The sequence below is a fragment of the Carassius auratus genome, chromosome 30 (assembly GCF_003368295.1).
Source record: "Carassius auratus strain Wakin chromosome 30, ASM336829v1, whole genome shotgun sequence".
NCBI classification, from domain to species: Eukaryota; Metazoa; Chordata; class Actinopteri; order Cypriniformes; family Cyprinidae; genus Carassius; species Carassius auratus.
In genome coordinates, this window is record NC_039272.1 from 16063653 (window position 1) to 16080851 (window position 17199).

Genomic DNA, 17199 nt, shown 5'->3' on the forward strand with positions numbered 1-17199 from the left:
CAAACAAACACACATAAAACTAATTTTGGTGTGTGTTTATTCAGGTTTGTCTATACTTTGAGGGTCAAATGTCCTCACTCCTTTTATGTTTTCATACAATTTAAAAATGCTCAAAAATCGGGCAAATCATGCTTATATCAAAATCTAATTTTGTGCACAGGATTTTATGAAGGTTAGGTTTAGGACACAGAAAATTAAAATTTATATATAAAAAAATGAAAGTACTTATTTCAGAGTTATATTTCATTACATTATATATGTTATAAAATAAACCTTTGTGTGTTTGTGTATGTGAGTGTGAGTGTGTCCTGGTATTCACTACATTGCAGGGATCAAATGTCCCCGCACTGATAGTAATACCAGTACATTTTGACCTTGCAAAGCTTTTAAATCACAGGGTTTAACCCTGTTAGTGTGAGGGTATAAGGTTTAGGTTTAAGGTAAGGGGATAAAAAATAGTTTGTACAGTAAAAAAAAAAACATTACACCTACTGAATGACTCCATAAACCATGAAAGCCCAACACGCGCTTGTATTAAACTCAGCTGGCATGAGAATCATCCCTTTGCTCTGATAATGGCCTTTTAGTAATATAGCTCCTCTTATCTTGCAAACACATAAGGTCACATATACACTTTCATAAGCATCTCATCAGATTTTCTTTTTAATGTCTCCGGCAATAACAGTGGACAATATTACATTAGCTTTCCACTATATGGTAACAGAATCAGACCATTGAAACATTAGGAAGGCCTCTCTGTATTCAGATGCTTTCAGGAACAGAAGATGGTCCTGTTCTAGTTACTTTTACAGATCTGGTGTGTTCAACTGAATAACACAATGGTGCATTTTAAAAAAGAGGTTGCTGTGACTCTAAAATACTCTTTTTATTATTTAGATCTTATTTGTCTACCCCTCCAATCTAACCACCTATAGAGACAACATTTTGAGATCAAATCAATTCCTAATGGATAAAATCTAATTTCTGCATGCATTTGTTCTTCATATAATATTTGTTTTTGTTTTGTTTTGTTTTTTGTTTTACACAGAAATACATCAAATTGTCGAAGTAAAATGGCCTGCAAATGTGATTTCACACTATTACAAAATATCTCATTCTCCATTTTGTGAAAATAAAACATTGAATGTTGTTTACACTTTCAATAGTATTGCCACAAGACATTACAGCTGTTACCATGAGACTAATGTGATTAAAAAAAAACACTTACCAACCTTTTCTGCACAGTTTTCCAGTCTTTCTGTTGCTGTCATGACCATGTACACTAAACCCCTTTAACTTTCACATGATACACGCATGGATAACATTAGTAATGAAGACAGAGTGAGAGCAAGAGAGAGAGCAAGAGTGTTCCAGATCTGCACGTAAGGTGCCTGTAAGCTGACTAATTGTTGAGCTAATTTAGAGATAAAAGCTTTACACACATTGAGTCCTCCTTTTCAGACAAATCATAAGCTTGAATTACACCAGTTAGCTATGAGAGGAAGAAAGGAAGAAACAGAGGAAGTGATGAAACAGAGCGTGCATGTGGACAACAGAGAGCCTGAGGAGACTGTACTACCCATACTAACTTCAGAGTATTAAAACAGAAAAACATTGCTGTTTTCAGTACTAACTTGAAGAGAGACAAAAAAGACAAAGAGAGAGTTTGTGTTACTCATATTGTTGCAGTTTTCACCCAGTGGATAAGTAAAAATCTGTCAAATCTTAGTCTTGGCAACCTTTTCTTGAAAAAATTTTTTTTTTGAGCGTGTCTAGAAACAACATCATCTGTTAACCAAATAAGTTTATCTGGCAAGAACAGGTGGCCAAATGCTTGGATTTGATCACTAATACTACAACAACATGTACACGGTGTTATAATATTACAATTTAAAAGTACATGTTATACTTGTTATGTGTTATAGTATTACAATTTTACACATCAACACCTGTATTGCAGGTTTGTTTTGCTATGACACTATATCCAAAAAACAGCCTCATTGGTTGGCTTTTAAAATTCTTATCCATTTTTCATATACTGTAGGACCATATTAAATTCCAAATGATAAGCCAAATCCATTTTATTTTAAAATTGACATAATAAGACATGTACTATTGAGTGAGGACACACTACAGTAAAACAGTTGCGAATGACAGACATAATGTTAAAATGTAAAAAAAAAAAAAAAAAAATTCAGCTTTGCCATTACAGGTACACACACACCCCCCTCTAAATATTGCCTTTTCTACTTGGTGAACATAAGACACTTTTTTCAAAAATAGTAAAAAAGAATCTTACTAGGCTACAAAAACACACATTGAAAACATTCTTCATTTTTTTTAAGACAGTGCTTTTAGGAATTTAAGAGATTAACACAGAAGCCTAATTCATTATTTGTAATATGTTGAATGCAAAACATTTACTGAACTCAAGAATAAATACATTCTTCCCTGTAATTCTAATTAAATACACATCTAAGCTATAGAGCTTCTGACAGCAAACCAATATCCAATCCATCTTTTGCATATGTCACAAAGACAGACAAAAACAAAAACTCAATATTGCCGTACACTAACCCATCTCTCTACTTCAGTACCATTGTTGTTTTATAGTCATAGACACACCTTGATGTTTTCAACAATCTCAACTAGGGCCATGACAAAGAAACTAAATTGCACATTGCACAGATATCCCATAGTGTGGAAGACGAATGGATTTTTCATCCAATGCTCCTCTTGTATATATCTCCGCTCATACGAAGGAGTTTCCTATGAATAATGCATGTAATAACATAAAAATCAATAGCATCTGACCACGAAGATGAACTCTCTATCACTCGCTTTATCTTTCTATCTCTTCTCTCAATTTCATTTGCTCCAGTTCACCCTTCCTTCCCGTCTTTACCTGAGTATTCCAAGCAAAAGACTGGAAAGGTTTTGCTAACATGTACCCCAAAGGGATAGCAAAACCTGAAATCACCAAAACACTGTATGGTCCACATGAGGAAAACATATTTAACATACTAAATAATGTTTTAATTAAACTCTATAAACATGCATATAAGTTTGTGTGAGGGTTAGCTTTAAGGTTAAGGGATTGAAAATATAATTTGCGTAGATAAAAACAAACGAAAGTCTCCACCATGATAGGAAAACAAACGTGTATGTGTTCAGCTGGGTGCGCTCCTTCAACTCCAATCAACCCCAAAGGCTATCGGGTGTGAAGTGATGCCCATTACAAATATGAGATAGAAGGGCGAGCCAAGGACAGCATACACAAACAAACATAAGAAGGTCCACCAGTGGGACGCTGGGGGGCAATGGAGGCCACAGGCACATGTAAACTGAAGCAGTCCGAGGGGTAGAACTGGGGGTATCTTGAAGCACAAATGGCTAAACTGGATTGTCCTGGTTTTCTCTTGCACTCAATATGATTTATTTACATTGGAAGAAAAAGAGAAAACTTCACTCCATTATAGGGACATACTCGTTCGGACTCAATTAAAAAGCCTTTGGATTTTAGATCAATGCAAGGCATAGTTATGTCCATATAAGACGTTGTTATTGGAAATATGTAAGAAATTATTGACAAACTGTAAACACCATGTATGCAGCGGGACAAACAAATTATAGGCTTCTGTGAAATGTATTTTCTGTCTAAAGTTATGTTTCAAATAATGATTGCTGGATGTTGTTTCAAAATTGCAGTTAGCTTTGTGATCTTTAAACTGCTATGGCCTGAGTTTTCCGTGGAAAAAGCTGAATGACAGCTGGCCTCGAGCTGAACTGAGGGACTTAGACCTCACAAAGTACTCGCTAGACCACAGCGGTGCATTCCAGCCCACAGAGATACCAATGATTTCCTGCTCATCATATAATCTCATCTAGTTAAGGATATAAAGCAGACAGTTAATGCTAATGATAGTTTCATAAGGTCCGACATAATATTTGAGAATGATAAAGTAAATAAATTGGACTGCAGCTCACAACAGAATATTGACTTGAGGTTCCCCTCTCAGATATAATAATGTAATGAATGTAGAATATGTAAGTTTGGTTTAGCCCCTAGAGGTTGCATGTTCAAAACAATATCTTATGTTATATTATGTTTAAAATAAAGGTGAGTAAATGATTACATTTCATTTTGGGGCAAACTATTCCTTTAATTTCCAGACTTGCAGGGATGACAAACGTACATTGTATATTTTTGGGCAAGAATTTGTTTTGTGCAAAAGTCAGCAAATGTCTGGACAAACTAAAACCTAAAATAGATTTTCAATTATTATATTTTTTTTTAGTTTTGGATTAAGTAGGTTTGATGTTTAAATATTTTTTTTAGGAGAAATGTCATGCCAAAATGGTAAGTAAAGATAGTCTATGGTATCTCTGATGTCATGATGACTAATGCACAGAACTACAGAGTTCAAAAGTCTCTCTGTAACCCACACAACACTTAACATGCAATTACTCCAGCAATAAACCTAGAAAGCCCCAAAATGCTTCCAAGGAGACAATTGCTTGAATAAATGGCTCAAATCCCTTGACACCAAATGCATAATACCCAACTTTCAGCACAAAAGCACATAGTCTTTGGTACAGAAAATACAGTCAAGGGGGAAAAAAAACACAAAGCTATGCTCTCTGAATACAAGTGGATTGAGAAAAGAGGCTTTCACACTTTCAAGTGAACAACAAAGCTTAATTGTCACTTTAAATTTCAATATTGTAGCTTTCACGTATGTTCTTTTCTCACCCATCCGTCATTCTACTCTGTCTCTACCACTCACCCATCCATCACAGCTTACTTTCTCTCACTCTCTCCATCACTGAGCATCAGAGAGGACGCCTACCTAACAGTGGGTTGATAAGAGAACTCTGTGTTTGTGTTTTAGAGTAGCTACTAACCTCCAAAGCTGTGCATTGATTCACATGCCATCAGAAACTCTTTTCAGGGCAATGCGGGTGGCTAGGCCCCTCCAGAGCCAATTGGAAGGCAGGGATTTTGGAGTATACTGTGGTATCACATCACTAAAAATAAAATAACCTCATTGCATCATCCATTAAATGTAGGTCTCTTGAAGAAAAATAGCTGGACCAGGACAACAGACCTTAATGGTCTCATTTTTTTTTTTTCAACAGCTGCAAGGTAGTGATTATGGAGATTGTGGTGAAAGCTTCTAAAAAAATCTAAATATTCTCTCTCTCTCTCTCTCTCTCTCTCTCTCTCTCTCTCTCTCTCTCTCTCTCTCTCTCTCTCTCTCTCCCTCTCAAGAGGGTGTCATATTTGGTAACGGTGAGTAATTCAGCCTCTCAGTTGTTTAACAATGCAATTGACAATTTGCGGCATAACAAAAACTGTAATTGAATGCGTGCTTACACTTTGTTTTCAAACATCCTTGCAATAGACTCTTATCCCTATGACACAAATCAGTTATTATCAATTCGATATACCATATACTGCAAAGAAAAAAACTGCTATTTCCTGTTTGAAAAAATCTAAACATTTCTCAAGCTGAGTTCACACCAATGCTCAGAAGTAACCACAATTCCAGTGACAATACAACAGAACAAACAGTTGTAAACTGGTAATTGTGTCTCTTGTTTTCAAGTGTTATCACTGTACAGGTGACACTCTGTTGCACGATGCTGTAATGAGACGAGTGTTTTAACAGGTTTTTTTTTTTTTTTTAAACAAGAGATATACATAACACACAACCTATGATGTTTGAGCTATATTTGAGCTTAATTAGGATCTTTGCTATAATTTGCTCCCAGGCCATTCCACATAGGTGTTTAAACTTTCATCTATTTGCGCATCTAGACAGAATACAAGCATTGTCGTTAAAATGTTCTTACTGTATTTGCCGTCATGCAAGAAGTGGCTTGCTTCACATCTACAATAATAATTTAATGACAAATTACTAGTAAAATAGCAAATCCTGCGTTCATCAACCTGCTTGAACTCTGAACATTTGTGTCTTTTTCAGAACAGCATGTGCATCATTCAGAATCTAATTAAGAAATTTCCGTTCAATAGGGGTTGCATGCATGATGCAAAATGAATCAAAACTGTTTTTGTATAGTAATTAGTATTAAATAATAACAATAACAAAAGCAAAGTTTTTCAAGACAAACAGTGAATGTTGGCATGACAAAGCATGACTTTTTTCATGTATAAAAGAGCATGAGATGCAGAATAAAATGTAGAATATAGTCTTTAAATTGTTGCATTTATTTTTAAACTCAAACTGATTACATACATTACATAGATTACATAACTGATCTATAGGCAGTCAGCTAGGCATAGATAGATAGATTTATCTTCCCACTAAGTGACTCAAGTGAAGAGATAAATGCTCAACACTATGCTAAGGAACTTTCAAAATGATAAATATTTGCCTTTAATTAAAGATTATATGTCTAGGGAAACAAATGTGTCTGCCATTTAATAAATGTCTAACATTAAGATACTGTTGGTAATTAATACTCAGTGTGGTTCTGGGAGTTGTCCCAGATTGTATTTTTTAGACAACATGGCTGGACTGAAATTGCTGTTGACACTTAAACAAGCCCCAGTAGACTTTTAGGCTAAAGGTAAATTTAAGCCCAAAAACCTGGTATGACTTGGCAGGGTGACATTCCTCTCACAATGTCAGTTTGGGTTAAAATCATAGTTTTAAGCGATGTGCTTGCCATGTTAAACTATGACCCCATCATGTTGCCTGCTCAGTGCTGACAAGCCACTTGTACGATTCACCTGTTTCCATGGAAACAATTAAATATACTTTTATATGTAAATACAGTTTTTCAAAACATGAGATCTTTTTTGTTTTACATAAGGAAAGAAAGTCATTTAGGTTTGGAAAAAAACACAAGGGTTAGTAAATGATTTCCTGCTGAACTTTTGACCTCTTCATTATTGGCCCAAGAAAAAAATGTTCATACTGTAATGCTACAATAATGATGAGCTATGAATTTTATAAAAATACAACAGCATTTTCAGTTGCTGTTATTGCATAGTTTGTTTAACTAACAAACCTCCTCCTTTAACCTCCTCTTTGTAACAATCAAACAAATGTTAAAATGTCTTACAATTCTAACAACGATCATCTACAATTTATGCAAACCTCATTTTTAGCCTGTTTAAAGTGAGTTAGCCCAAAACTCATTATTACCTTGTGGCAATTATCACCATCTATTCAGAATGTTTCAAAATTAAACTTTAACAAGAGCTGCTCTAATTTAGTGAATTACTCAGAAGAGCTAATGATAAAATTGCCATTCGGCTTTCATTGCCTCTAATTGGGCTCATTTGAAAGCCTGACAGTATCTCCACAGTGGCTTTAATGTGGAGCACCTTTAAAGCACACTTCATTTGCTGCTATTGCTGAGGCCTTGTGCCTTTAAATTTGCCTTACATATCCATTATTACGCCACTGGTTTTAAAACACCTTTAAAACACAAAACATCATTATATAATACTAATGCATTACTCATTTAAAATCATTATTTTGATGACAGTTTTTGACAGGTAGGCCACAATACAATTATTTTTCTCTCTAAAGTTTTCGATCATCTGTTTGTGTATTTCTCTATACATCTTAGCTTAAATTTTGAGTGATAGATCTCCAAACCTATCACTCACAGTAGCACTCAGCCATATCTGAGACACATAGACTCATTATAAAGTACACCTGTGGCCCAGAGTCATTCAGATGGAGAAAGTCATTATGCTTCTCAAATACTGCTTCAGGTCTGCACCAAACTTTTGCTCAGTCAGCGCAAGAATACTGCAGACGAATGGATTTCTGCTCACTGTTTAAAATATGATTCCCATTGTATCATGTGACATTGGCTTTAATATGCATAGTGAAAGCATGAAGGGGAACAGAGACAGTTATTCTTCCCAAACGCAGAGAAAAGTTTCCTTGTGCTATAAAAAATATATCTCATAGAAGCCATTTATTTTGGTTCTCTCTCTCTTTTTTTCAAAGCACTGGTGTGCTCAATTGGATACTAACTGCAATGTTGTGTCTGTATAGGCATCAGTAGTAAAATGCTGGATAATACAATTACATTATGTCAAAAGATTGTACTACGATTTTTGTAATGCTTTTGAAAGAAGTCTCTTATGCTCACCAAAGCTGCATTTATTTTATCAAAAATATAGTAAAACTGGGTTTTCTATTCAACTATATACATTATAAAGTAATTTATTCCAGTGAAGGTAAAGCTGGATTTCTAGGAATCATTACTCTGGTCTGTAGTTCCAGATAATCCTTCAGAAATCATTCTTGTGACGTCTGCAAAACATTACATTTAACAGTGCTATTAAATGATTAAGGTCATCTAAATGTAAAAAATCGGGGAAATAAGCATGGATAACTAGAACCAAAGAGGTTAATTAAAAAGCTCTAGTATCATCCGATAACCTATATGGTGCTGAAGTGTCTTGTAATAAAAGTTTAGCAAAGTAAAATGGCTTTTCGAAATTAGGTTCTTAGGGTTAAAAATTACTGGATTACAGGAGCCATTTGCAACTGTGATTTGTCAAATCGGCTAACAGTTACGGTATCAATAATAGAAATAAAAACTAAAAGAACATGACCAAACTGTCACAAATAAAGCAATGAAAATACAGGTTGCCTGGAAATTACAAATAATGCACATACACCTGCGGGAATGACTAGAGTGTAAATGGACCTGCATTTCTACAGTCCACTTACAGTAGCTACACTTAAACCGATCTCACTTGCCCTCAGTAGTTTCAACACCACTAATGTTGGTCCCACTTTCATTGATTTATACAAGCTGGAGAACAAGAGGGAGTGTATATAAAATGGCCTCTTAAACAGTAGATTGTTTTTCATGGATTAGTTCTAGAGTTCAGTGTGGTGAAAACACACAGTGCTTCGTGGTTTCTGGTTGAGTCACCTCCCTTAATTCTCGATTCTTTGCATATAAGCAGTTACTGGTCATAAATTCACATGTTTTATTTATTGAATCCTCTGGCCTCTCTCCCAATGCCTCTTATCCAGTTCTCTTACCTCACTCCATCCCTCTGCACTGCCTTAAAATGAGGCAATCTTGCAGCTATCCATTCTCAGCTCTTCTGACTGATTTGACATGTAAATAATTTAGCATTTGAATAACTTCTTAAATTCATTTATTAATCTGCCCCCTCTCTCCTTCCCTCGCTGCCTCCCTCCTTCGTTGCATCCCTCCTTTCCCCTCCCCTGTATGTTGTGCAGAGGAATTGATCTGTGTTCGCTAGATTGAGTTTAGATGCAGTGTAAATAATTCATGCGCTGGATTACTGTTACCGTGGGCCTGGATCTTTAGTGTGGAACCTGCAATGTGTGTCTCTTTCTCCCTCCTTCGCTTTTCGAATCTTTCACTCAATCTGTCAGTTTATTGGTTTTTTCAAAAACGGTGTGTGAAACTATTGCCATTAGCAACCCTAATAGCTGCCGCCCCCGTACAGTCATCATCTGACAGACTGTTTGTGTGTGTCTGTGTGCCTTAGTCCTCAGGATGCGAGATGTGGTTACAGACTGGTAAATCTTAAGAAGGTGAACTGTCTCTTGATCTTTCTCCCCTCCTTAAATCTCGATCTCTTGGCTGTAATTAGTTCAGTGATTAACCTTGACATTTCTGATCACATCATTCCGCCTTAATGATGCTATTACCACTCAGTGTTAAATCAACTCACACATCCATATCCCAATATGCAGACATAAGCATAAACATATACAAACACAGAGCAGAAGGGCAAAGTGATGCTAAATAATGTCATTAATCAACAACCTAATGCACAAAAGCCAGTTTAGCGTATGACTTCAGAAATTTACCAAGACCTCAGAATGTCACACACTTGCCTTGGTGATGGTTGCCTTGATTGCCCCCCACCCCTCACCAAACACAGACACACACACACACACACACGCAAACACACACACACACACACACACACACACACACACGCACACACTTACACTTATTTCAGGAAAACAAAACCTTATATGCAGGAATAATTAAGCGATTTTCTCAAGTTCTCAGCACTCTGGACATTCACTTGATTCCAAATGTCTGACTTAAAAACACCTAATCAATTGACAGGCTAAGGTTCATTAGGAAATTAGGCGGAAAGCCAAAATGACTGTATATAACTATTTGCTGTACAGCACTTCACTGAACACTTGAGTTAGTGGCCAAAAAGTGCTGTATTTATAGAAAACAGCGTTATTTAAACATTTAGATTTATTTAATATTAAACTTGATTCAGAATTATTCACTATTAAACTTCTAAACTTCTAAGGCCCTATTTACACTAGTGTGTTTTCAGTTTAAAACAGCATTTTAAAATGAAAACAATCCTCATCTACATTGGCGTTTTCACTGCGTTTCAGAAACAATCTCCGTCCACACTACACAACTCAAAACGCAGTTCACTTGACCAATCAGGTATGTACAACCATGTATAAGTAGATGCCCTATTGTTTAGATGCCGGACGCATGCTACATGCTTTGAGCGATCGAGTGGGGAATCTATCTACAGTATCTATGGGTACAACTATGAGTATGATGTTATTGTTTAGATGCTCGTCAAGGATATGCAGAGCGAATGTGGGCAGCCATGCTAAAATTCTCAGTTTTGGTCCATTTACACTGAAATGCAACCCCTAAGTTTTCAAACTAAAACAGGGATTGCAGCATTTTCAAAAGTCTCCATTTTCAAGGGTCGAAAACAACAGAGTAGTGTAAATGACAGGCGTAACCGTAGCAAAAGTAAAATTTAAATGCACTGTAACAGCCTAAGTCTCTAAACTGACGTACTAAGTATTCTATCAGCAACCACACAGTTAAATTTTTACTCATCATGAATTTGCAACATTCACTTTTCTACAGAACTACTGCATATATTTCATAAGACTTCACTCCTCAAAACTGTAAATAAATATATTTTTTTAACTTAGTTAAAAATAATAATCAAGGTAACATGATGCAATGAGTTCTCCAAACAACTTAGGTCTTAAATTTTATTTTTCTCACTAACACCACTTTCTACAAAAATAAATAATAATAATAATAATAAAATAAATAAATAAATTGCATTTGTATTTGTATTTGTATTTGTTTTTCAATATGAAGTGAACTCTGCAATCTTTAGCTCTGGAGAATGAACAAGACAAAGCAAGGTACAAAAAATAGTCTTACAAAGATGCACTCAGACATCAAAACAAACACACACTTACACACACATCTAAATAACCACACATAAACAGTGCCAGTCTTCATCAATATTTAACTCATAGCAATGCTAAACAACTAATAACTAATAGTGAAAACAAGATATCCACATAAAGTCAACAAACAACAAGCAGTACTGTTGCATGATTTATTCATGGTAGAAACTTGATTGCCCAAATTTTGCTTGAATATTAAGGACGACATTCGAGAGAATATTGTTGGCTACAATAAATATTCTTAGTATTAATGATGTAGTGAGAGTATGAGATTACAATCACTGACCTGAAAACTGCATTTAAAAAAAAAACTGAACTGAACAAATTTTCATACTGTGCTAGGTCACTCGGAGCAAAGCACAAAGTTTCACATCTGTGATTCTATCAAATGGTGACAGAGAGAACAAGTTAACCAGAGACCATATTATGTGTTTTTACATGTTAAATGGCTTAAATAATGCAAAGCCGACTCCTGTGGTGATAAAATCCATAGACGGACACACATTTATTAAAACTGGCTATGTACTGTGCTATATAAAAAGTTAGCATGGTGACACAAGATTATGGTTTAGAATAGCCGTATGTTAACAATTTCAAGTAAAGCCTTAAAGATTGTGTTTTGTTAGTATTTAAGCCACTTATAAGGGTAAAAAGTATGTAAATGTTATGCAAAAGTGACTCACAGTACAATTATTACAAGGAAGACCACCAAAACAAGCTGTTGTTAAATGACAGTGTTGACAACATATGGCTCTGGTGACCAGCTCTGAAGTTTAGCCACATTACCACACCAGCACTGTGTTGCTGTACATCCTCTGTCCCCAATCCTTCTTTGCTTTCTCTTCCTCTAACTCTAAGAAGATTAGGACTTTTGTTGTTAATGAATGATTCAGTCGCTGTGCTGTATTAATTAGTTTCCTATCATTACTGTTTTAAGCCACCAAAGTGTACTCTGTAAGAGTGAGTGCCTATGTGTGTGTTTATGTGTTCATTGAAACATAAAGCATCAAATCATCAGTTGATGAGGATTCTTAATGCATTTGCAAGAACAGACTTTGATTAGTTTAATATACTGTATGACCAGAGTGTGGAGAATCAGAAGCAAACGTATCAAAGCACATATTTCAAATCTTATATGAAAGCTGTAAGCCTGCAAGAAAGGGCCGTCTTAAAACAGATAAATTAGATGTATACACACCGGAAAGCAAACATTTTTAAGTATACACTGTACAGTGGCCTCTAAAAGTTTAGAAATGTATCAGCATATTATTATTAATATTATTATTGTACAATTACTACAAAATCATGCCTCATTTGCAGCTGTGATGCTAGATTACAGTATTCAAAATGACCCACATTTTTTATTTTTTTTGGTGCTCTACTGTCTGATTGGCAATAAAATTTAGACACAACAGTTCCATTAGAACACAGTTTGGAGATGCTCTAAGTCATCACAAGATTATGAAGAACTTATGCTGATATTCTTCAAAACCCCACTTCTCTTGAGATGTTTCCAAACTTCGAAGGGCACTGTACATGGTGAGATAAAAAAATAAAAAAAGAAGAACATTATTTTTAACTTGATTTACAATAGAATAGGCAGTTCTGAATGTAGTGAGTCATGTTGAAATCCACATAATGAGTGCACCCACTGAAAAAAACAAACAAACAGAAAAAAAAGAAAAAGAAAAAAATAAGCCACTTGTATAGTTTCTCATCTGCGTAATAAGTGCACTTCAGCACTCTTAACCCGTAAGCATGATTTATGACTCAGCCTAAATTTATAAAAATTTCACCACAGATGTTTATGATTACTATAAGCACAGCATAGAATGCCATTCTATAATCTTTTCAGTGAGTGAACAATGGCTAATGGCTTGAGGCTATTGTTAGATGTGGCAATGAATGTGTAACAGAAAGTGGATGGGAGGGAGAAGAGAAAACAGGTACTAACGCAGCCCTAACTGAGTTTCATCAGGGTGCAAAGGCACAATACTCTGCACAGAATGGCCAAGGCAAATCTCTATTCTTCACTGAAGTGCTCTTGGGTGATGTGTCCGTAGCTCACGATCCCTACACAGTATTTGTGAGAATGCATTAACATGGGAAAGGGTAGATGAGAAAGAGAGACGAGTTCAAGGGAAAGGCAGGACAGGGAAAATAAAAGAAAGAAAATGATCATGCCCCCCACCCAGGCCTCTATTGACAAAAACGTCAGTGTTTGACCTGATGGAGGGAAAAGAAGTAGGAGACTGACTGACAGGGTGAGGCAGGGTAGGAGACAGATGCTGAGAGAGAGGGACAAAGAGAGCAGAGGAGAAAATGATAGGCAAGAGGAGAATAAGAAAATGAGAAAGGCAAAAAATGAATATTCACAAGGACACATATACAGAAAATACTCTGCCGCACACATACACAGTTAAAGGATGTAAGCAAAATTCAAGAGATGTCACTGTTTCAGTTCATGCATAAACAGGGAATTTGTTTCAACAGCAACACATGCTGTGGAATGCTAATTTCATGCAAAACAAAGCACAATCAAATGAATGGGTGTGTTTGCCTTACAGCATTACCTAAAGCTAACAGGAATCCCAAGAACTCCCTTCCGGTCCAACCTGACATGCCTCTCAACTTATCTCTTGATGTTTCCATCTCTACCCTTCTTCCCATATAGGGAGAAAGCATTAGTCATTCAAAGATCAATCTGTGAATGGGTGGTGCGATTCATGGCTGCTCTTCCTTTTATCTGTATTTTTAGCTTACCATTGTAAACTGCCTTCTTTATTACAGTTGTACAGTACCTATTATGTTTGTAAATCTGCACATGTTGTTAATGGCCCCTGTATTATTATTTTGAGGTTTATAATTGGTCAGTCTAGTCTGCATAGTGCAGTTGTCTTGCACATTTGCTCATCATTGGTTCAGGGGATTTTGAACCGTTCCTGGAGTCTCACCAGCAGGAATGGTTTTAAAAAAAAAAAACATTGCTAAAGTTAATTTAAGGATCATTATTGTTTTAGTGTTTTAGGAGATCCACAACAGACACCAAGACATATATCAGTCCAACAATCTCATTAGAAATAGGATTTTATTCTGAAATAGTAGTCAGAATTTCAATTCACACTTTCTCCTAAAGGGGGAGATAATCATAAGTTGTCACTGTGCCATAATGTAATACTTATCAGCCTATGAGTAAAAAATCTACCACATACCACATAGATTCAACAGGTTCTGTCCATGGTTCTGAATGTGACACATGCATGTGGTTGTTACTGTCCATGGTGCTGATTTTTAAAACAGACGGGCATGCATGAATGTGCAGTGGAAACACATGGGACATTAAACATCAAATGTTCCCTGCAACATCATTCATTCAACATCCAATAACTTTTCCAGCTAAAACAAACAAAACACACAGATTTCCAGAGAAACAGTCACTTAAAGTCAATAGTTTAAAATGTGCGGACTGTTGTCAGCAATAATGGATTCAATCAATTCCACTCCACCACTGCAGTTGTTTGTGTGCAAAAAAAATCCTTCCTTATTTAATAAAAAATATCTTTTGCCAAACTCAAATTTCAAAAGCTTAAAATAGATCCCAATTTTGTAGCCATTTAAGTTGATGTAAAGACTTAGATGTCTTATGCACAACATTTAAGCCCAATCAACCTACAGAAAAAAACAAAACAAAAAAACACTTGAATAATTACTGCACTGTCTACTCTCCCCCTACGGTCTGTGAAGTTGATTGTGTGATGGTGTGGGTGTGTACCCAAGCCTTGAGTATTTATCGAGCTATGTGTTGGTTTTGCTATTGCTTTTGATAGCGTTTGATACGTTTTGTTATTCACTGTATTTGAACATGTGTGTCCGTTTTAAGGGTTCTCTATCCACGTCACTGACACAGACAAAACTGAACCCAGATTATAAATCACTACTGTCCATTAAAACATATATTCAACATGAACCAGTTTTAAACACTTTTAACACATACACGCGTGTGCCTCATTCTATCTAACCTTATCAAACACACACACACACAGAGAGAGAGAGAGAGAGAGAGAGAGTGGTATTTTCATTCCCAACGCAACATCAATGGCACAACCAAAAAATTAATCGATTCATTAAATATAAAAATTCCCTCCCTCCTCTGCCACTATACCTACACCAGCACTTAGTGCCAAATCCACAGACAAGCTGCATGCAATCCGCGTGACTGGCGCCCTTTTCTTCGGCTACCGCATAACGCGGAACAAAACAGCCACTTTCTGCCGCGATCATGATCTACGGGCGCGCTTATGCGGAGTGACAGGAACAAGCCGCGCTCAACTCAATGTGCTATTCGCTCCTCTCTCCGTACCCCCACACGCACATAGATGAGTAGGTATTGTGTCTCATCCTAAAACTACATTCAGAATATTTTACGAAGTGTAAGCGAGTGGGGGACGCACCTGATTTTTGCCCCGCTGTCCGTCTTCGAGTTCCGGTGAGCTGTTCATGATTCCCCATCGATCATTGAGCATTCTCCGGAGAAGAACAAACCTTAAACCGCCTGTCAGTTACAGGCGGCGGGGGGAAAACAAGACACTTTGTAGTTCAGTCGTTTTCCTGATAAGTTATTCCATGGAAATAGACAAATAACCTTTGGGGGGAAAGAAGAAAAAGAGAGTGAGGAGAGTGCGTGAGATCGAGAAGACACTGATCTACTCCAGGACCACACTGACTAATTCTGGTCTAAAAGGGGCGGCGAAGACTCTCGAACCACACACATCGTATTAACATACGTAGCCTACTGGATAAGGAAAATAATAATAAATAAATAAAACTCCTCAAATTTCCAAAATCAGTTCTTTAAAGTATTGTTCTTGCCTTCTGGGGCATAGAATAAAGTCTTCAGATATTCCACACTAAGTAACAGGGGGGAAACACGGTACGATTTTAGTCGACGCACGCGTGTATATCCAAACCAACACGACTCAAAACACACAAAAAATATTCTGATGTTTCTGTCCAAAATTAATAACTGGCATTCAGTCCCGAGGAGTCGTTTAAAAGTAATACGACTTTGTATTCCTGAGCTGTAAGCGGGATGGACAGATTGTGACGGTAAAGATGCTGTGATTTAAGGAGGGAATTCAATCCGTTTCCCAGGGTGTCCTAGTTTACCGGACAGTGGGCGAGGGATGTCTCGTTTTGACAAGACTAGCGCGCAGAGCAGACGGGGTTCCTACTCGCGAGCCAGGCTCGTCGCTGTCCGTTAAGCGCGTTCCCGGTGCGCGCTCAGTTTCGCTCCCAGACAACGTCGGCACTGATACGACTTTTCCACACCCCTCGTCTAGTTTAAGAAACTCCCACTCCGCTCTCAGTAGCCCAACATGCAGTTAAAAGACCCGTCACGAAAGACTGGGTGAGCAATGGAAGTCAAATTGAATTCGAGGACGCAATACAATAACTGAAGTTGTTTTTAAATGAGCAGTTCGTTTTATAGTATAGCTTAAGCCTCATCAAAATGATAGCCTACTTAAAGCGCGCAGTTTGAGCCTACCGAGACCGTTAAGATTCTCGGCGCACAGATGTTTTTGTCATGTTATCCATTAAATATTCTACCCTCGCCAGTTGCTGGTGATTACATCTGACAGCACAGAGATTAATCAGGCGATCATCTCAGTGTCAGTCAGTTTAGCAACAATTACATTTTCCCCACAATTACTGAAAACACACAGGTGCTGTCCACGTGATAAAAGGGTCAGTTGCACCCAATGCAATAATGAGATGATTATGCCCAAGTGCCCCATATGGAAACATTGGGGTCAGGATCGTCACTAGCAGGAAGAAAGTTAATGATGATTCTATGCGTCCCCAGAGGGGCCCAGAGATTTCAAATGAGGCCCTGCATAACCTAACTACAGCACTGACTGTGGTGCCCCCATACATTTTTTTTATTAGACATCAA

General features: G+C 36.9%; 1 protein-coding gene across 1 annotated transcript in view; it reads right to left on the reverse strand.

Annotated features, from left to right (window-relative positions):
* Positions 1-16594, reverse strand: part of LOC113049396 (fibrinogen C domain-containing protein 1) — a 61926-nt gene extending 45332 nt beyond the window's left edge. The window contains exon 1 of the mRNA XM_026211708.1: positions 15698-16594. Coding sequence (XP_026067493.1) covers positions 15698-15769 — 72 coding nt within the window. The 5' untranslated portion in view covers positions 15770-16594. The remainder of the gene's footprint in view (positions 1-15697) is intronic.
* Between the last annotated feature and the right edge of the window lie 605 nt (positions 16595-17199).